The sequence below is a fragment of the Nelumbo nucifera genome, chromosome 8 (assembly GCF_055504915.1).
Source record: "Nelumbo nucifera cultivar China Antique chromosome 8, China Antique-T2T, whole genome shotgun sequence".
In the NCBI taxonomy this organism is placed as follows: Eukaryota; Viridiplantae; Streptophyta; class Magnoliopsida; order Proteales; family Nelumbonaceae; genus Nelumbo; species Nelumbo nucifera.
Window position 1 is genome coordinate 17,695,521 of NC_142656.1, and position 22,998 is coordinate 17,718,518.

Sequence of the window (22,998 nt, forward strand, 5' to 3'; positions counted from 1 at the left end):
TATTAATTAGGAACATGGTTTTTAAAATCGGAATGGACCAGAACTGGAAATCGGTCATTTGACTGGTTCTGTTTTTTTTTTAACCTGTTTTTTTCTCCAAAATCGTTGATTTTGGTCAGCAAACCGCTGAACCGGTTATTTAATCGTTCGAACCGTTCAAATGATTTTGATCGTTTTTCAAATTTTTTAATTTTTTAATTTTTTTTGTCAGAACGGGCCAACTGTTCAGATCAAACGGTCAGATCTTTCGAACCGATGACCGGACCCCTGACCGGTTCGATTTTAAAAACCATGATTAGGAACATCTCCCACTGACAACTTTGAAAGAAGTTCCGGCACATGCTGAGATATGTATGTGGGGCACTTGTGGGGCACCCTCTGTGGGGCGCAGATGTAATTTCAGTGGATTAGCGAGTGATTTGGTTTGAAGGAAAAAATAGGGAAAGGTGAAGAATCCTTTACAAACCTTCTATAGGTTTTTCTATCTTTTCCTTCAAATCAAATATAGCCTAAACTTAATAACAGTGACGATGATAAATATCACCAGGGCCCAATTGAGCATTGGCCATCAGGATGCAGATTAGATGATGAATTTATCATATCCCAATGCTGTAATTACATGCACAGTTTTCAATCAACATGTTAACAACATAACAATATCCACGGACAAGGTACCAGAGCTTAGATCAAGTGCCTGTTTGGATCAGTTTTTTTTTTTTCCCAATGAAGCTATATATTGTTGGTAGCTTCTCCAAAGTGGCTCAGTAACGCAGTTGAAACAACGCTGAAGCCCTCCCTAAAAAGTGAATTTAGAAAAATAAATTCTACAGAACTCTCCTCACACTCATATCTTCACAATCAGTTCTGAATTTCTTACTTTAATTCCATTTACCCTACCAATTCTCTTATTTGGTTATGACACAATAATCTTTTTCTTCTAAACTATTCTTTGTAAGCAACTAAATTATACATTACTCAAAAACAGTGAATTTAGAAAGAAAAAACAAAAGAGAAATATAATTTAGGGAAATAAATATCTTTAAGTTAAGTTTCTGAATTGATAAGGATATTAATAATATGATTAGTGCTTTTATTAATTTGATATCTAGAAGTCATTTACAGACACAATACCTAACCTATTATAATTATCTAAATAGTTAATTAACTTCTATCTTTTCCACATAAAAAACAAACCTAATTGGGTGATTATAATCATATAGTTGATCACCCCGTTGTAGAGATGATCACACCCCTCCAAATGGAAGGCATATACAGGATCAAATCCAAGGAATTGTAACAAACTGAGGGTAGCCTAGTTGATACACTGGATGAACTGTCCTAGTAGTAGTGCCGTTTAGAATCCCGCTATTATCATACAACTTTGTAAAAAAAAAAAAAAGAGAATTTCATGATTAGTTGATGTTGTATTGTTTTGTAGCGGCCCCTGTGGGGGGTTGCCACTCATATACCCTATAAATAGTCAATTTGGGCTCTCCCGATTTTCACCAAACATAGCTTATCAAAACTCAAAAGAAAACGAGAGTGAAAGGGTAAGGAAAAACCTTGAGATTTTCTTTCAGAGATAATCAAGAATCTAACCTAATTTTGGTTGCGACATATCATCAATAGTTAAACTTCTATTAGAATGCCAAAATAATAATGAAGCTAAGACCAGATAGCTTTATGTGACAATGGATCTAAATAGTCTACCTAATTAATAGTAACAATTTTCATTAACAAAAAATGAATACATTTTTCACAATCAGAATTAGAGACAAATGGATTGGACTGATGTAATTAGGGAGAAAATAACCGTTGCACCTAAAAGCATTGACAAAGTCTAAACTCAATATTGTAATATACTCTTCTAAAAGTATTATCAAATAAGACTATTGTTAGCATGTATGTATGTAACTAATTAAATATTTAGGGGCACTAGGAGCAAATTCACATAGACGATGTTGATGTGAAAGAGCTGGTCCATCTATCTGACAAGCAATCTTCTAGATTGGTCACAGTCATATAGTGTTTTCCTCCATTAATCACATATCCAATGTTGTACATTTTGAACAAAAATAACTTCCTACATATAATAGTATTTAAAAAAGAGAGAAAGATCGATCAGCCCAGGGTCAGAATTTGTAGTTTTAAAGTACAGTTGGGGTGGATGTCAATTTGGAATTGATGCCAATTACGGGCATTAGTATATAGAGTGGGGGTTTTTGACATTTTGAATATTTATAGATCTGCAGTGGAAATCAGAAATCTGCATTAAGCCTATCCGTACTCTCAGTTTAAAAAATTGACACATGAACCAAAACAGCGCAACATGAACCACAATTGGATTTCCTCCTCACAAAATTAGTCCTCACAGCCCTTACAAGTACGGAGATGTTCCTGATCCAACTTACATGAACCCACCTTTGGCTACCACCTCATCTTCCATTTGTTAAAATGGAGAAAAACAAATTCAGTCCTAGTCTTCTCAAATGGAAAATGTGGCGCCATGTCATAGCTAGCCAACAGTCCCCTATCCGCCCTAGTGTACAAAAATTCCTTTCCAGCGTGGCTAAGTATAGGCACTTGCCTACAATATGCCAATAGCCTTCCTTGAATCATAGGTAGAGCATGAAGTGCCAAAACTTCTTTTGAACGTCCTGCTAGGATAAGGTTATTACAAGGGATAGGACAAGGTTCCATGTGGATGAACAACCCTCTTGTAGTCCTGCAGCTGCACTCTTTGTGACCCAGCGTCCCACATTGTAGGGACCATCTTACCAACCTTTCTCTCTGCATGTCTTCTCTCTATCTTGTTCTTATTCAATTGAAGAGGCAGCAGTCCTTCAATACTATTCTCCTCAGTCCTCACTATCTTGCCAATGAACTAGCCCCGTTTCTGCTACCTTTTGATCAGTTCATGTGGCCCAACCTTCTTAGAGCAGAAAATATTTTCTAGAACACCACCAAAAAGATTAGTTCTGAGCTAGCCCAAGTGACCCACCTCTTTGGTGATGAATCAAATGGAATCCTGACTTATTTTCGGCCTCAACTTGTGAGATCAAAATCAACTTTCTTATTTCCTTCACTCACTCAGTAGGGGGTGGTGAGAGATGGACACGTAACGTGGATATTCAAACCGACTGAGCGATTATCATGCAATCAAAACCAGAGAATCGTTCTGGTGGGGGTGTTGGGCTGTAATAGAAATCAGCTCCACCCAAAAGCCAAAACCTTAGAGATAAGGTTTGGAAGAATCCAACCTTGTCCACCTCCCTTCATGTGGCTTGCTTTGGATTCTTTGGGCTTTTGGGCCCCACATGGGACCCAGATTGATGAAACCTTACATAATATCCCACTTTTTTTTTCCTTCCTTTACTCAAAAATAAATTTGACGGAATCTGCACTTATTTCTTCCACCTTTCACTTTCAGTTGAGCACCCATGTGAAAGAGTAATAAGTCTTCAGCATCATAAGCATTTGCTGTGTTGTTTATGAATGGAGAGGTTTGAATGCAACAGCTTTGTGAGTCATATTGAACGAGTCTACCAGTTGGACCCTTCAGAGAAGCCTTAACACTTGTCCTAAACAAGACCTCTCATAGGCATTTGCTTATGCGGCTTGTTTGAAAATATAAAATAAACCCTTTTCTTACTCTTCAAAATTCAAGATATTATACGTTTTGAAAAGAGATTTAAAGGTCTAAATAAGGAAGATTTGATCAAAATCAGGTTATAGTTTATGGTTTGATTAAAGCAAATTGATGGTCCAGCTTGGTCAAGTCCGGAATCTTTATATTTATTCATAATTGATGACCGGATCAAGGAATATATCAAAAATATTCGTGAAAAGGAGAGATAATAAGGACTGCTTTCTTGTTTCAATCATCGAAGTGAGCTTTCCTTGAGCCCTATTTTATAGGGGAGAGTTTCGTTCCTACTTCCTAGAACGATCGGATCCTCGCCTCCACCACAAATTTTGGGGGTTGGGACTTGGCGTGTGACGGTGTGTGACACCCAAAGGCCAAAGGCCAAATCCCAATGTAACAAAATTAAGGTGGGAAGTTTCTCAAGGATTTTGACACTTCGAATAACGCATTCAAATATATATACGTCAATGGTAATACATAACTGGGTGGGCTCTGGTTGTCGGTATACTGGCTACGGTTCAATTCCCAAGGGGAAGATTCTAGAACTGGTGGTTCATTTGATGCCATAATCATCAGAAAATAAAAGAAAAAAATTTATGTATTATTTTTAATCTATTATATATTTTTTTTAGAACTGTGACATGGTCATGTTGGGTTAGGCACAATTTTTTAAAAAAAATGAAAAATTAAAATAAATTAACATAAATAATAAATCAAAAAATCTTAAAATGTTATTTGATATATACAATTATTTATATATAAAATAATAAAATTAAATTAAAAAGATATAATAAACTTGATATAAATTAATATAATAAAATTGAAAATAAATAAATTATATATGAACTGAATAGGACAGGCCGGACCATTTTCCCATGTCATGCTGTGCTGGCCTGTGGACCTCAAAACCCTCAGCCCCCGGTTTTGGGGTTCAGAGTCTTCAGACTGTCTGGCTCGGCTTATATGGTGCTGAACTTCTGGCGGCCTCACCCACATTACAGCTTTAATATTATTCCAAAAATTTTGATTTATATAAATCACAAATATCATGGAAATATTATATGTTTTAAGAAGCATAAACATATTCTCCCCATAACTTTATAAGCTACCAGAAGCATAAACAAATATCATGGAAATTTTTACAATACGTGAAAATTTTTTTAATTTTAATATAACCAGAGGTAGGTTAACAAACCAGCGCCCAATAAAACTTCGAAAGAAAATTAAATTAAAAAAGAAGTACAATGTTTAGAGTATCATTACATCCATTGCAGTATAATTGACCATTACAAGAGATGAATCCTAACTATTAATTGATGTCAAATTTACGGACAAGATGAAATTTGTAAGAGGAGAGAGCTACTAATAGACTATAGGGGGGAGGGGGAGGGGGGGCTGTCACTCAGAACTCTGCATTGGGTTGCAGAATACCTAACCCTATTTTAAACCATTGAGCAGAAGCTATGACATATGAATGATCATCAATCATGCATCCATCATCCATATTAGGGTTCATCTCAGCTCAAGGCTCAAAGCTGCAACAAAATCTGTTCCAAGGCACTTCCAGCATGATCTAACACGCAAATCTCATCATGAGATTGGAATCCATCACATATACAAACTGTGTGGTGTCAGATCATATTGGAAGCAAGTTGGAATATATCTTGTTGGGAGTATATCTGGTCTCTAAGGTAGGAATCTGAATCTCCTCCCAATAAGAAAATCATCCCAACATGTAGAGATGCAATTCATGCTGATTAGGGTTGGATTTTAATAAAAAATAATGAGCCCAACTCAAAAACTGAGCCTGAAACAATATAAAATGTTAATCCGGACAAATATGAATCGCACCCCTGTATACAGCTGCAATTGCGCTGTTTTGATATTAGATTCGAACTTCATTTTTACAAAATTATAGTGATGGTGTACAATCCGGTCACTCCTAACTGGCACGTGGCTCCTGAAAGGTACCTGAGATGGAGAAGAAGAAGAAGAATCCCTGGGGGCTTACCTAGCGGGAATACTCCGACGCTTAAATTAATATTTTATAGAAGAAGCAAGGAGAGGATGAAGGCTAAGAGTGCAGATAGCGCGAGTGATAGAAGATGATACCTCTGTTCTTTGAGAATAGGCTCCTTATAACAAAATTCCGTTGCATCAGGCCCACTGGCCTCTGACAGGGCAGGTATAACCGCCACTGTCAGCCTGCCACAACCGTTACAGGCAGGGCTGAGGTGTCACGCACGGGGCTGTCATTGTAGGGTATGTGTCTATCAGGTGTAAGACACCCTCTAAAGGTGGCAGGCACAATGTTGTCTGACGAGGGACATGGCTGTTGTCCCAAATTTGTCGGGTACGGTGGTCGGGCAGGAGATCTTCCTGCGGTATACCGAATTACCATTTCGCGAGTTACCTTGTGCTAGGCTATCCCGTAAGCGGCAAGCTGCCTGTGGGAGCCCTGAGCTCTATTGGGAGGAGCTCGGGCATTAGGAAAGGACAGGGGGCCCTGAGCTCGGAGGCAGCTTGGGGTGCCTTAGCCCCGGGGAGGAGGTGCGGGCCGGGCGGCTCCTGGCAAGTAGTCCATCCCGCCAAGTTGCCGGGCTAAACTCGGTGGGACCTTCCCATCGAGTTGCGGTTGCGCCTGTCGTGCTGTCACGCTGAGTCATCGCTTGAGCAAGGTCACGCCCACGTATACCCGTGCTACGAGATTGGGCCAAATCATCCTCCATCATATAGGATTTTAGGTTGTATTTAGAAATGATGTAAATTAAAATTGATAAAAATATTTTTGCTGGTTCAATTTTATCAGCATTTAAAAGGAGTATAAATCAATATCGACATAAAATTCTACTCCAATTTGTTTTTGTAGATGTTTGAATGGAGTAAAGTTTTACAACATAAATCATTGTAAAATTTCATTTAAATTAGAGTTTTATCAATGTAAAATTCTAGGCTTATCTCGTCACACTTTTTGAAACTCAAATAACGGTTCAATGTAAACATCATCGATATATTTTTAAGGACCAAACTCAACAACAAATACTGCATTAACTTATAGAAAGTGGAAAAGAATCCATTAGTTTTGAAATTGAAATAGGGACTGACTCCATTGTGTTATGCACAATTGGTTGGTTAATGTTTGATGTGATAAACCCAAATCCTAAAAAGAAAGATTCCACATCGGTGGATTCCACTTTTTCCTATACCCCTCTTTATACAAACCACCACATTCTTTCTTATTCTCGAATACAACAGCCCATAACTTTAAATCGATTAGTGTACAACTCCATGTTATACTTTTAACTTTTACATCCGAAGGCAAATGTGCCCACGCCGTTCTAACAGCTTTTTGTAATCTTGCATTTTAGGAGGTAGCACGATAAAGATTGTTTGAATGAAAGCCAAATTCTGCTTAGAATGGGCTTTGCCTGACCGAAGCCGAATTCATTCAAATGCAGCATCGCACAACCATAATCAATTAGACACGGGATCTGTTCCTCATAAATGAGTGTCTCACATGTACATCCACTATGCATTGTGTGAGGAGCAGATTCGGTCTCAATCAATTAATGGAAAACTGTAATACAAGGCACACCCGTATGATCCTGTATGGCTGAATTCTAATTGCTTGCATATGCTATTGCTCTACATGGGAAACAGTGTTGCTAATTGCTGACAGAGTAACAACAGGTAACGTTAAAGTGTCAGGACAGCTCAGTGCAAGGGAAAAGCGACAAGTGGTTTTCCTTCCCAAAGATTCTTTTTACAGTTTTGGAGATGGAGATGATGTTGTAAAGCTTTAATGGAAATGAAAGAATATGCGGGCCCCTGTCCTCCATCAACCTATGCCCTATTTTATTTCTCCCAACTTTTTAATTTTTTCTGGTGTATATTTCTTTTATTAAATTTTAGTTATTTTATTAATATTTATTTTTTATATGAAAATATTTTTAAATTTATATTACCATTTCATGTATTAAAACACTATTGAGAGACTTCAAATTTTACAATTACATCGTTTTTTCATCTAAGATTTAAGTATTTGATTCTTATTTATTTGCATTGATCGTAAATGAATAAACTATACATATTTAAAAAAAAGTTTCATGGTACATATTGTAATACCGATGACATTGTTTTAATTGATAAAACTAATGAAGGTTTAAATTAATGCAAAATTAAATGTACGACAAACATTGGATTAAAATAGAATATGTGACATATAAATCTAATAATAATAGGAATATAAATCAAGATACACTTGGGATTGAAAATTAAGAGATAATTCAATGTGATCATTTTCAGTACTTTGGTTTAACAATTCATCCAAAGAATTAGAGCAAATTGGACAAAATGGAGGAATGCATTTGAAATTTTGTGTGATAGGAGAATAACACTTAGGCTATGTTTGGTTTGAAGGAAAAGGTAGGGAAAGGAAGGGAAATGTAAGGAAACTTTTGCAAACCATGTATAAATTTTCCTCCTTTCCCTATTTTTTCCTTCAAATCAAACACAATCTTATATTAAAAGAAAAATTCCATAAAACATTTGTCAGGTGAACTATGTTGTATGAAGCAAAGTGTTGGGCAATTAAGAAATAACGTGTTCAAAAACGAGTGTGGCAGAAATACAAATACTAATGGACTAGTAGAAAAATTAAAAAGAATAGAATTAGGAATGAAGTCTAACGAGGGCGGATTTGGCCCTCCAATAATATTTTGACACATGGCACCTCGGAACAACTAGGTGACACCCGGAACCACTTTGGCAACAACTTGCCTTAGCCAATTTGATGGTGTCCCACCTGGCTGCCCGGCCCAGGCGTGACCTGGCGGCCTGGCCCTGGTGCGACTTGGCCCTGGCGCGAACTGGCAGCCTGGCATAGACGCGACCTGGCGGCTTGGCCCAGGCATCGACTTGGCGGCCTAGCCCAAGCGCCGACCGGGCGACCTGTGAGACGTGTTCGGCGACAAATTCGGCATGCATATCCAAACACTCCCACGATCCTTGGAAGTTTGCCCACATGCCGAACGATCCGGAGGGTGGTCAACGTGCACGGCGGTTACCTCAGGGAATCTCGGACCACTTAAACAGCTTCTCAAAAATCTTGGATATGGTGCGTGAAGCCCACACCAAACAATGCATATGTAAAGGCACCAACCCCAATGGCATGGGGGGGCAAGTAAACATATTCTAGCTCCCAAACTTTATGGTTTTTAGCTCGCAGTCTACTATGAGAGTACTGACTTAAGCATTGGAGCAACCTCGTCAGGTTAGCCACCCCGAGTCCTTTGACATTGATTCCTTGTAGGTCTCTGAAGAACTATGAAGCTCAACAATCAATCCATCTCGCCACCAGCCAACTCGACACTCTATTAAGCTCGGCACCCAATAGGCAGCTCGGCACTCTAGTCAGCTCGTCACCTAATAGGAAGCTCGGCCCTCTGGTAAGCTCGTCACTTAAGCTGCCTAGCTCGGCCCAGTCATCTCGTCACCTAACCTGCCTAGCTCGACCCAGTTAACTCGGCACCTAATCTGCCCCCAGCTCAAACCAAATGACAAGGTACTTAGCACAAAAAATTTATACATGACCAAAAAATCGATTCGTCAATTGACGCCGTCTATGGGAAACGCTACAAAAAGCTAAGTTCTCATCCTCCGAAAGAATAAGTCCTCCTCTTCTAGAAAGCTAAGTTCTCACCTTTTAAAAACTAAAAGCTCTCACTTTCTAGTTTGCATTTTTTATGAACTCAAAGACTATTCAGGAAGTTGATGTCCAACAGACTAAGCAGCTCTACCAACTTTATTTCAACTCGGATAAAGCCTCATCAGTCCTCTTCGTGAGGTACCCTCTACAAAGATGAGCTCTTCGTGGCTTCTGCGGGAGTAGGCAGCCAACAGACTGCATGGACGCCCTTGCCGGTCGACCCTTCCAAGGCTCTCGTGCAAGCTGGTGACCTAAAGTCAGTAGTGTTGCCCCCGTAGGTCAAGCTCCTAGTGGCTTCTTGTAGGAGTGGGTAACCGACGTCACTAACGAGGCAGATGCAGCGTAGTTGTAGCTCTAAGGCGCGACAGGGCGGCCTGCCCCAGGCACAAGCTGGCGGCCTGCCCCAGGCGTGACCTGGCGGCCTGGCCCAGGCGCGACCTGGCAGCTTGGCCTAGGCGTGACCTGGCGGCCTGGCCTAGGCGTGACCTGGCAGCCTAGCACAGGCATGACCTGGCACCCTAGCACAGGCGCGACCTGGCGGCCTAGCACGGGCGCCGATCTGGCGGCCTGGTCTAGGTGCGAACTAGCGAGCTGATAAAAGACTTCGGCTCCACATAAGACCTAGTCGCATTTTCAACATGGGCAAAATCAAATATCAAGGGGAGTGGATTACAAGTCGCTCCCAGAGCCTAAGGGCTAAAGTGCCAAACTGTCAAAGACTTCGACACAACATAAGACCCAGCTGCCTCTTCGGCATGGGCAAAATCAAAGATCAAGGAGAGAGGACTACAAGTCGCTCCCAGAGCCTAAGGGATAAAGTGCCAAACAGATAAAAGACCTTGGCACCACATAAGTCCCAGTCGCCTCCTCAGCATGGGCATACAAGTCCCAATCGCCTCCTCGGCATGGGCACATAAAGACCCAGTCGCTTCTTCGGCATGGGCAAAATCAAGGGTAAAGAAAGTGGACTACGAGTCGCTCCCAGAGCCTAAGGAATTGAATCGACGCTTACGAGCTCATTGAATTAGTCATTTCAGGCCAAAAGGAGCAATCTACTCCCTTCGTCGACTTACTTTCAGCTCGGGAGTGGGGGGCAAATGATGAGGGCGGATTTGGCCCTCCAATGATATTGTGACACATGGCACCTCGGAACAACTAGGTGATACCCGGAACCACTTTGGCAACAACTTTCCTTAGCCAAGTTGATGGTGTCCCACATGGCGGTCTGGCCCTGGCGCAAACTGGCAGCCGGGCACAGGCGCAACCTGGCAGCCTGGCATTGGCGCGACCTGGTGGCCTAGCACAGGCGCGACCTGGCGGCCTGGCCCTAGTGCGACTTGGCCCTAGCGCAAACTGGCAACCTGATACAAGTGCGACCTGGCAGCCTGGCACTGGTGCAACCTGGCGGCTTGGCCCTGGCGCGACCTGGCGACCTGGCCCTAGCACGACCTGGTGGCCTGGCCTAGGCGCGAACTGGCGGCCTGGCCTAGGCGCCGACCTGGCACAAGCGTCGACCTAGCGACCTGCGAGACGTGCTCGACGACAAATTCGACATGCATATCCAAACACTCCCACGATCCTTGGAAGTTGGCCGACATGCCGAACGATCCGAACGGTGGTCAACGTGCATGGCGGTTACCTCAGGGAATCTCGGATAAGGTGCATGAAGCTCACGCCAAACAATACCTATATAAAAGCACCAACCCCAATGGCATGGGGGGCAAATAAGCATATTCTAGTTCTCATACTTTATGATTTTTAGCTCGCAGTCTACTATGAGAGTACTGACTTAAGCATCGGAGCGACCTCGCTGGGTTAGCCACCCCGGGTCCTTTGACATTGATTCCTTGCATGTCTCTATAGAACTACTTGCATGGGGGGCAAGTAAGCATATTCTAGTTCTCATACTTTATGATTTTTAGCTCGCAGTCTACTATGAGAGTACTGATTTAAGCATCGGAGCGACCTCGCTAGGTTAGCCACCCCGCGTCCTTTGACATTGATTCCTTGCATGTCTCTAAAGAACTACGAAGGTCAACAATCAATCCAACTCGCCACCAGCCAGCTTGGCACTCTAGTCATCTCGGTACCCAATAGGTAGCTCAACACTCAGGTTAGCTCGTCACCTAATAGGCAACTCGGCCCTCTGGTCAGCTCGACACCTAATAGGCAGCTCGGCACTCTGGTAAGCTCATCACCTAACCTGCCTAGCTTGGCCCAATTAGCTCGTCACCTCACCTGCCTAGCTCGGCCCAATTAACTCGGCACCTAATCTGCCCCCAGGTCAGACCAAATGACGAGGTACTTAGCACCAAAAATCAATTCGTTCAAGTCATTCATAAAAACCTAGGAATAGCTCCAATAAAAAATAAAATAAGAGAAAATAGGCTAAGATGGCTTGTTCACATGCATAGAAGGCCACCAATAGCTTTGGTTAAAAGAAGTGCTTTGTTATAAGTGAAAAGGATTAGAAAAGTTATGTAAACAAAAAAGAATATGGGTAGAGAAGTAATAAATTTTTTAAGCACTTACTATTTAAATTATTTAATAGTTGACATGGTTTTAAGTAAAATGGATTAACAAATTAGGATTCATGTAGCCAACCCCATATGGTTGGAATAAGGCATGGACAATGTTGATGATTTACTATATTATATGCAAAACTCTGAGATGGAATAACCGTGAAATCTTGAGATTTTAGAAAACTTTTTGCAAAAAATATATACACTCAATTTTTTTCTTTTTCTTTATTTAAAAGAAATAGGGAAGAGCTAAAAGAAGGTCTAGTTTACAGAGTTCACTAAGGCCAAGTTTGGGAATACTTAAAAAATATGTGGTTATTAGAATAAGCACTTATTTTGAGCCGAGACCATACCAATAAGCACTTGTTAGCATTTCAAAAATAAGTCCAAAATAAGATATTATTTTAAGAATGAGTACTTATTCAAGAAGTCCAAAATTTTTTTGCCTATCTTCATGTCATTGTGAAAATACCTATACTATCCATATTTAATCTCTTATTTAATAAATACTTATTTTTACACTTATTTTTCAAGTAAACACTTCTTGGCCTAGAGTACATCGCACTCTAAACCTGTAATGAAAGGGGTGTTCTATAACATAGTTGAGAAATTGGTGGGTGTGGAATACTCCACACCACACCCTAAGGTAAGGACCAATCCACACACCATTGTCTATAGTTGTTCTAAACTTTGGACAAAAATATCTATACCCATAGGGGCATTCTATAGATGTAGGGGGTGTTTTGTAACGTGGATGCAAAATTGGTGGGTATGGACTGGTCCACACCACACTTTGTGGCAGGGACCAATCCACACCACACTACTGTTTACAATTGTTTTGAATTGTAGACCAAATTATGTAGACAGAAACTGCCTAAACCCACAAGGGTTGTTGGTGTAATGTGGATTGGTTTGGACTACACCTATTGATTCCATACATCTCATGTATAACTTGTAGGATAATTTACACAATTGATCATGTTAGATCGGATAGGGGTGACCCAAATCATATTTGATGATGCGCGATCTAGCTGCTCCCTACTGAAGGTGATCTGGCTTCCATGCGGACGGCGAACAATTGGTCTGCAAGAGGATCAAAGAACCCGGGGTTGCTAGCCCGACGAGGTCGCTCCCATGCTTAAGTCAATATACTGGTTGTGAGCTAAAAACAACTTAAGAATGCAGAGAGCTAGAGAGCATATAAATCATGCGTACCTTAAACCACCGGGGGTGGAGCCTTTATATAATGGAGTCCTCGCGGGTTTTACGGATCGGTTCTGAGATCATCATCACGATAGGATCCGTTTCCGTGTAAGTTGGAAGATAATGCTGCCAACCGATAAGGTTCATCAATTCTGCCCTAATCGGGCAAGGAGATAACGCTAGCTATTGCACGACGTGATCTCGTGAGACCCAGGATCCGTTGGAGGGTTTTTCGGAATCACCACGTAGTGGCGTGTCAATATCCCCGAATTGATGTCTTTAAGCCCCGAACAGGGTTGAATGTCAAAGTGTCTTGGCATCGAGGTGTTCTTGTTGCGATCTGGTACTAAGTCGATCTCGTCTCGAGGTGAGCTTGTCCCGAAGTCATTTTAGCTCGGGGTGGTAGGGTACCCAAGCTCGATCTGCTGCGGACTGGTTACGTTAAGTTGAGCTGTCATCTCTTGGTCAGGTTATGTCCACGTGTCCACGTGTCCCCTCTTTACTAGGTCGGGACAAATCACCCTTCATCAAATGCCCCCCACTCCCCGAGCTAGGGGTTCCGACCTGGTGTGGGCAATTCATGATAAGACAAGTGGATTTGGCCCGAGGTCCGGGTGGCTTGTCAGACGAATTGCAGGTCGGACCTGTTCGGCTATCCAGCTCAAGTAGGAGTAACCCAGGTCGTGTCTGGTTTATGTGCGGATGTCACACGATCTATAAACTCCGCGGATGTCAAAAAACGCTCTAAACCGATTTCAACCTCGGGGGTTGCACAACCGATTTTCCTAGGAGTCGTTGGATTGCTTCAATCTTGACCGTTGATTTTTGGACATATCGGCTATAAATAGGGGGCCCGAGACTCATTTGCTTCGCCACAAATTCACAAAACTTCGTTCTGAGGTCGCATTCAAGCTTCTTAGCCCGGTTTCTCCAGTCCGGTGTCTTCTTTCAGTTTGGTCTTTCTTTGGTGAGTCTTCCCAAGCTCTCCTTTTCTTATTTGTCTTTCTTTGTAATGTCTAGTTTTGATAGTCTTTTAGATGAACGCGGTGATTCCGCGGGGGCCGAGGTGGGTACCTCGGCTCAGGTCGTAGATCGCTTCGCCGAAGAAGTTACTTCAGGTCAAGGAGAGGTCCATGGTCCTCTTGAGGTGGAATCACCCCAGGAGGCGCGAGAGGCCTTAGGTGGTTTGGCGTCCACCTCGCTTCAAGGTCAGCAGCCAGACAACTTTGGTCCATCGACAATGACCGCGGACAATGTCTAGGATGGCCTTTATTTTCTCGGGGTTGGCTTCGACGCATCGTCGGTTGACTATGTAGCCCAGGAATTTACCCGAGGTGACACCGAAAACGCACTTGTTGGGATTCAATTTCATGTTGTACTTATGCAAAAATTAAAAAACACTTTGTAAATCATTCAATTAAAATTTTGAAAACTCGGTCTTTATGACCATATCATCTACATAACATTCAACCTTGTTGCCGATTAATGGCTCAAAAATTCTATTTACAAGTCTTTGGAAGGTCGCCCCGGCATTTTTTAGCCCAAAGGGAAAAACTTTGTAACAGTATAGTCCATGCTCGGTTATGAAGACTATTTTCTCCTCGTCGGCAGAGTCCATCCTGATTTGGTTGTATCCCAAATATGCATCCAGAAAGCTTAGCAACTCGTGCCCTGAGGTCGCGTCCACTAGACAGTTGATCTTAGGGAGTCGAAAACAATCCTTTGGGCAAACTCGATTCAGGTCGGTATAATCGATGCCCATGCGCCATTTACCGTTGGCCTTTTTTACTAGAACTGGGTTAGCTACCCAGCTCGGGTAATGGACCTCCCTGATGAAATCAGCTACTAAGAGTTTTCTAACCTCCTGTCGACTATCCTCCAGTGCTCCGGGGCGAGGTTGCGTTTTTTCTGTCTAACGGGCCTGACTAAAGGATCAGTATTTAACTTATGAGATAGGATTTTAGAATTTATACCGGGCATTTCTGCCGCAGACCATGCAAATACATATAAATTTTTAATTAAAAAGCTTACCAGCTGAGAACGGAGTGGTTCCTCGATCGACGAGCCGATCTGGAGAGTTCTGGCTGGATCTTCTGTTGAGACCGGGATGTGGACCGTCTCTTCTGTTGGCGTAGCTCGCTCCTTAGGATACTCCACAGGTTGCTCGAGCTCGATATCAGCCGCTAGCTTGGCTTTCCCCTTGAGAGCGGCAACATAGCATTTGCGAGACTCGAGCTGGTCGCCTCGCACAACCCCTACTCCATAGTTCGTCGGGAACTTCATAGCCAAGTAGTAGGTGGATACTACCGCACGTAATGTGTGGGTAATAGGCCGACCTACAATGGCGTTGTACGGGGAGAGAGTCACGACCACCAAGAATGTGTGCTCGAACCTCGCAATGTTGGGCCGCGTGCCGACCAAAAGGTCTGACCACTTCGCCGCTGAAGCCTACCAAGGGTGTATCTGTCAGCTTGAGATCGCTTTTTTGGAGCTAGAGCTTGTCATAGGCATCCTTGAACAGAATGTCGGTCGATCTGCTCGAATGCACTAGGACGCGCTTTACTTCGAAATCATTCAATCTCATCTTTATTACCAGGGCATCGTCATGGGGGTACTAGATCCCACACACATCGTCTTCTGTGAAAAAAATGGGATCTTTGAGCCTAGGTCGCTTCAGTGGATTCTGCTCTTCATGCTCTAGTTCGCACACTAAAGCTTTACTCGTCACTGAGGTGCTGCCCGTGATAATTGACTCGCCAGTAATCATGTTGATTACTCCATGGATCGGTCTTTCTTCTGGTAACTATCTCTGCGGTTGCTCACTCTGCCTACTGCTGGACTCGAGAGCATTTCTCCTTTGCTCCCCTTGCCGATATGTCTGGTTTTTATTTTCTTTTTGTACAAAATTTTTCAAATATCCATGACGGATGAGCTCTTCGATCTCGTCAAAGAGATTTCTACAATTTTCGGTACTATGACCGTAGTCTTTATGAAAATGACAGTATACATTTTTGTTTCTAGTGGCGGGATCTTCCCTCAACCGAGGTGGCCACTTCACATAGGAGGCGTCTTTGGTCGCCATAAGAACCTCTCCCCGCTTCACATTGAGGGACGTGTAACTCATTCTTTCGACCAACGGAGTTCGGGAACGCTGACTTGACTTAGGAGATTGGCTCCCAGACTTGTTTCCTCCGCTGGTGGGGGACTTCTTTTTCTTCGTTTACTGCCATCGTTATTCGAGTTGTCACCTCTTTTTCTCTTCTCCGCTGGATTTTTCGCTCTTCTAGTTCATCTCCTCTTCTGTCCCGATGAACTGGTTGGCGAGGTTGAGGAATTCAGTGATGTCCTTGGGCTTGTTGGCTACCACATGCCACTTGAATTCCGTGTGTGTAATTCCTCTCCTTGCTACCGTGAGTCTTATAGCAGGATCCAGGTCGGGAATCTGTAAACAAGTGTCGTTGAAGCGTTTTATGTAGTTTCGAATCGACTCCTCTTCTCTTTGGACTATGCTGAGGAGACTTTCTTGAGACCTCGGGCACTTCTTGCTGGTGATGAAGTGCGAGGTGAACATCTGTACGAACTGCGCCCAACTTTTGATCGTCCCTGGTGCGAGGTTCTTGTACCATATGCGGGCTACCCCTTTGAATGTCGTGGAGAAAGCTATGCACATGCAGGACTCGTCAACCCCAAACTAGATGCATCTGGGACTGGAATGAGTCCTCGTGGCCATTTGGATCGAACGATCCGTCGTACTTGTCCAACGAAGGCACTTTAAAGTCTTTTGGCATAGAGACTGCCAGGAGCTCGAAGGACAAAGGAAACGACCCTGACAGGAGTGGAGCAGTCTTTGTGGCCGCTAAGCTCGCCTCCTCTTTACCTTTCACTTGTTTTGGTTGGCTAGGAACGACGAGCTGGCTGTGAACTGTAGTTCATCATGCCTTGCGACGCTTTGTTGCTGCTTCCTGACCGGCTCCGCATTAGTGCTGCTGACTTCTGTATGATTAGGTACCGTTCTGGCGTGGAGTGGCTCTAGGTGCTGAGCCTGGCTACCATGGACGGATGGGCCTTGTTTTGAGTCCGCGGCCAGAACCCCGAACCGATTCCCTACAAGCGAACCTTCATGATGCGAGGGCCGGGGTGAAATGGCTCTGGTGGGCTGAGTGTCTCCCGATCTGTTCAAGTTCTGCGAAGCGGGAGGGGTGACTTGTCTGTCCCTCCTGCCGCGGAACGAGACCTGGCTCCCAAGAGGATGCGAAACCTGGGAAGTCTCTCCCCAGCGAGGAGGGTCAGTGCTCTGATGACGAGTCTGATTCTGTTGCACTGTCGGTTGTCGAGGTGGAACCGACTACTGATTCTGCTACAACGAAGGGAACTGCTACTGGTACTGTTGCTGATAGAACTGATGAAGTACTTGATGCTGGTATAGTTGATACTACTAGACTTGCTACATTTGGACCTGAATGGCCCGAACACAGTGTACCTGGTCGTCAAGTTAGGATTGTCCAGCTCCAAGGGGAACCACAGACAGTTCAGCGAACGTCGCACCAACTACAGGAGAGAGTGGTGCGTTCACCTGCATGGTCGCTTGTGGCACATTCAGTGTTGGAACCCCAGCCACGGTAAGCGGGATGGTAAACTGACTGATGCAAAGAGAAGGGGACTAAGGCTGCCCCTGTAGACGTTCATCTCGTTGTTTTGTCCGGTGTTGCTGGAGGAAGTCATGGATATGATTCTGTTATTGATGGTGGAGAAAGGCTTTTTGTCGCGTTTCCCGTAGACGGCGCCAACTGATGATGCACGATCTAGTTGCTCCCTGCTGGAGGTGATCTGGCTTCTGGGCAGACGGCGAATAGTTGATCTGCAAGAGGATCAGAGAACCCGGGGTTGCTAGCCCGGTGAGGTCGCTCCGATGCTTAAGTCAGTATACTGGTTGCGAGCTAAAAACAGCTTAAGAATGTAGAGAGCTAGAGAACATATAAATCACGCGTACCTTGAACCACCGGGGGTGGAGCCTTTATATAATGGAGTCCTCGCGGGTTTTACAGATCGGTTCCGGGATCATCATCACGACAGTACCGTTTCCGTGTAAGTTGGAAGATAATGCTGCCAACCGATAAGGTTCATCAATTCCGCCCGAATAATGCTAGTTGTTACACGGCGTGATCTCGTGAGACCCGGGATCTGTTGGAGGGGTTTTTGGGATCACCACGTAGTGGCGTGTCAGTATCCCCGAACTAATGTCTTTAAGCCCTGAACTAGGTTGAATGCCGAAGTGTCTTGGCATCGAGGTGTTCTTGTTGCGATCTGGTATCGAGTTGATCTCGTCTAGTTATGAGTTTGTCCCGAAGTCATTTTAGCTCAAGGTGGTAGGGTACCCGAGCTCGATCTGTTGCGGACTGGTTACATTAAGCTGAGTTGTCATCTCTTGGTCAGGTCGTGTCCACGTGTCCCCTCTTTACTAGGTTGGGCCAAATCACCCTTCATCAATATCCGATCCAATCCAAAAATATGATGGATGGTTATCCAAATGTGACAAAAATAGGATCAGATTTTTTATGTGATCATGATTTGGTCACTTTTATGGTCATGAATGAAAAAAAACCATAATTTAAACTAAAAATACTTTGAAATAATAACAAATAAAATAAAACACCAATATGTAATTACTAATAAATATAAAATAAATATTTTTGTATTATAATATTATCTTCAACAATAAATAGTTTAAAAAATAATTTCTATAAAAACTATAATATATTAAAAGATAAAATAAAATGAGAGTAGTTGTTCTAATAAAACACAGGTTACACCGAATCTTCCCACAAACTGTCTACACCATAATGTTGTCCATCTACGAGAAAATACTATGTATAATAAATTGAGGTGTGGTCCTCCTTGTCCATATTGTTTTGTAAACGGGGACCGTTCACACCCAACAGAACACCATATTCTATCGTAGAAAGGATCAAAACGGTCTTGTCCACGATATTTTTCATACTACCGAACACCCTCATAGTGGACTAGTCCATACCATGTCTATTGATTTGATACATCTCACATATTACTTGTGGGATAATTTATACAATCGATCATGAATGAAAAGAATAACATAATTTAAGCTAAAATTAATTTAAAATAATAATGGATAAAATAAAACACAAATACATAATTACTATTAAATATATAATAAATATATTTATCATTATAATATTATATTCAGCAATAAACAATTTACAAAATTCAATATAAATTAAAATATATTAAATAATTAAATAAAATAAAGATGTTTGAGCTGATGTAACACAAATGCATTACACCGGATATTTTCCACAAACTATCCATATCATGTTCTGACCCATCCACCAGAAAATGCTATAAAAAATAAATTCGGATATGACTCTTCTAATCTATGCTATTTTGTTGTCTACGACCAAAAGGATTCCATCATAATAATATATCACATTACCGAACACCCTTAAAGTCCATGTTAGAGCCTCTGATGGGTCGGATTAGCGGAGCATGTATCCAAATTCAAGTTAGGAGATCCGGCTCAAAATATAAGCCCTCTTGGAACGGGTTTTGATACTTTTGATCCATCTGGATGCTCGGCCAAAGAAAATTTCAAAAACAGTGGTTGGAAATGCAGAAAGCCCTGATAATTTTATAGTGAATATTTGGGAAGGATGGCTGGCATTTTCAGAAACAGAGGGCGTGTGGTGGGGTTGGATGCGGGAGTGACAGATCATCAAACACAAAAGGAAATAAATAAATGGGGCACAGCTGGGTCTCACTTGTTTAGTTGGTTTGGTTTGGGTATCGCGCGGTTGTCCTTTCAAAGTAAACGCTACTGAACCGCCTTAATTCTCGCCTCCTCCAGTCCACTCTTCATCCTGACTCCAGAATCCATGCCAGAAAAGATCTCGATTCCGCCGCTGGTTTTGTCACCCAGAGTGGCATCGCAACGGCATCGTCAAATCCCCACTACCCCACCAATTCACATCACTGTGTGTTCACTCCTCTCTTCTGTTGCATTCAACTTGTATCCGTGTCTCCAACAGTTTCAGAGATACCCATTAGATGGTCTAGATGAACTTGATCTTTAATCGATTACTTATCCCGGATGCTCCTACCGGAGCTTTGACAAAAAGCCCAGAGAGTGCAGTACAACCCCTTCTACGAGAAGGCATCATCCACGAGAAATGGTGGATGCAAACATACAGATCCTACCGCCGTGACTGCATTCTCTGGATCGCACTGCAGTCAAACTGTCCCCTCACACCATTTTCGGGGTGAAATCCCGCCCTCGTTTAATGGTTTTCAGAAATCAGAAGATATTTATTTAGTTATTTAATTCAGTCTCTTGACTCTCTCCGCTAAAAGAACAGCAGCCCCGCCTGACATCCAGTCAACCACTGGATTGGAATAAAAATGTGGGACCCACAACTAAAATCGTTCAAGCCCGTTAGAAATTTCAATCTATTGGTCCAGGAGAGAATCTTGGGCAGTATCCCTGACAAGTCCTCATGTCTTCAATCCTCGTCTTAGTAGTTAATTTTCCAAATTAATTTTACTTAAATTAAATCCATCAAAATTTCCTTTTTTCAAATTTTTTTAACTTAATTCAGTTCATATTTCCTTCAGTTGGTTCTGTCATCATCTCTCCGGGTTATAACTGCTGCAATTATCATGCACTTAATTCAGTCTGTAATAAATCATTCAATGTCCTTCTGTATAAAAAAGCTGGGTTCGAATTAAATTTGTTGAAATCGCCACAAAACCTGCAATAAAGAATTACCCGGAAAAACCTGTAACAAAGAAAAGAAGGAAATACATAAAGCATAAAATATTAATGCAAACAAGTAAATAAATAAATAAAACAAATAAAAAAATAGAGCAAGTAATTTTTACCTTCACGAAACGCAACTATGAATACACGCATACGGTATTACGGAAAAGACGAACGTAACATACACTGTCCAAAAACATCACAAAAGATGAAACCCGTACACGAACGGATCACGTCAACCATAACTGCACAAGCAACGGTGAACGTCACGCTGCAAGAACAGACGACGACGGAAACCACTGAAATGATTATCATAATACCAAACCAGTTATTGGAAGCTTAATCAACTTTAATGGATCAAGTCTGTGATGGTTAATTTGTCAAGTTAGTTGGATTAGTTTTAGTATTTCTAATGATAGAATTTTAGTCTCTGATAACTCCTTCAATAGCCTAAAAATGGCTGCAAATTGATATATACAACGGTGGTTGAAGGGAGATGGAGACGGTCCTGTCACAGCTTTTGGGGTAATTTGTCTCCGAAGTACAAAAATTCGGTGATAGTAGGTGATGATCTATCCGTGCACCAGTCGATGAATTGATCCACCTGAGAGTTTGTCGTTCCCTCCAGATTGCAAAAACAATCCCGCCGGAATCTGACTTCGCCGGAGCCGGAAAACTGGGAATACAAAAGATTTTAGGGGATCGGAGGGGGAAATAAAACAAACGAACCTGCTCAAAACGACTATCATAAATCCTCGGCCTTCGACATGATCGAAAGCCTGCTAGGGCGCGGCTGGAAAGCCGCTCTTCTCCTCTGCTGATGAGAAGAAGGCCGGATTAGGGCGGCCAAGGCACGTTTAACCCATTCTCCCTCGACGGTCCCGATCCGAACAAGCGAATTCGTCATCGCCGACCTCCGCGCATTCAACCGATTCGACGGATAGGACACCGCTTGGTTGTTCATGTTTTTGTGGAGACTGCAACGGAAAGACCCGGGATGCGAGGTTGGAGAGCACAGGCACGTTCTCTTCTGAGACGACGGAGCGGACAACGGATTACTCAGTTTTCTTACGACCTGATTGCGAGGAGCTACAGCAATCGACCGGTTGGGAGAGATCGACCGATCTAGAGAGAAACGAACGGAGGGAGCGCAAGGGTGTGAACCGTACAGGTTCACCCGAGTCGGGGAGGCCGATCTAGTAAAAAAACCGGTAGATCGGGAGGTAAAACTCGAACTAGACGAAGCAAAAGCAGAAGCAGACGACGATGCAGTCGGGGAAGAGAATCTCCCAGGAGAGATGGAACGGTGAAAACCGTTCGATAAGTGAACTACTGGTCCACTGGATCTGGTTCTAGAAGAAGACGCCATTGTTGTTTAGAGAGAGAGAGAGAGAGAGAGAGTATGTAGATCAGAGAAATGAGAGTGGAAAAGAGAGAAGAAGAGAGCTGTTTTCTTCACAAGGGCCCGTAGGCTCTCTATTTTGGCAAACATTGCGCACCTCAAGCCTTCTATTTATAAGGAAGAGGAAAGACTGGGAAGAAGTAATTGTTTCAGATTTTAGGGTTTCTTTGTATTTTCTTACTTAACCTAACCAAAATGTTCGTTGAATTTGTTAAACCAAACGTTGGTTAAGGTTTGGGATTCAGATCCAACGGCCTTATCAGCTAGACCGCACAACAAGACGAACGCCTTCAGTCTAAAGAGCTTTTAGTGGGGCGCGCAAAAGCCTGCCAGGCTGCCACGTACAGACACCAATAAATACCTCTGGTTTACAATAAATTTACGAGCCTTCACTCTAAAGAGCTTTTGAAACTGCGACAGTGTAAATGTTTTGGGTGTTGATGAGGGCCGATATGGCCCTGGAATGATAGACATGTACCGGTGATACCCGGAATCACTTAGACAACAACTTGTGGCCTAGTTCATATGCGATCTGGCGGTCTGGCCCAAGCGCCTAACTAGTAGCATGGCCCAGGTGCAACTTGCGCGGCCTGGCATGGGCGCGGACTTGGCAGCCTGGCCTTGGCACGACCTGGCGGCCTAGCCCTGGCGCCGACCAGGTGACCTGCGAGATGTGCTCACCGACATATTCGACATGCATATCCTAACACTCCCACAATCCTTGGAAGTTGG

At 42.9% G+C, this 22,998-nt stretch overlaps 1 protein-coding gene across 1 annotated transcript; it reads right to left on the reverse strand.

Annotated features, from left to right (window-relative positions):
* Positions 1 to 21,262: 21,262 nt before the first annotated feature.
* On the reverse strand, positions 21,263 to 22,362 carry LOC104592576 (uncharacterized). The gene has a single exon (XM_010252026.3). It carries the CDS (start codon positions 22,231 to 22,233, stop codon positions 21,610 to 21,612), a length of 624 nt encoding a protein of 207 aa, XP_010250328.1. The 5' UTR covers positions 22,234 to 22,362; the 3' UTR covers positions 21,263 to 21,609.
* Positions 22,363 to 22,998: the final 636 nt, after the last annotated feature.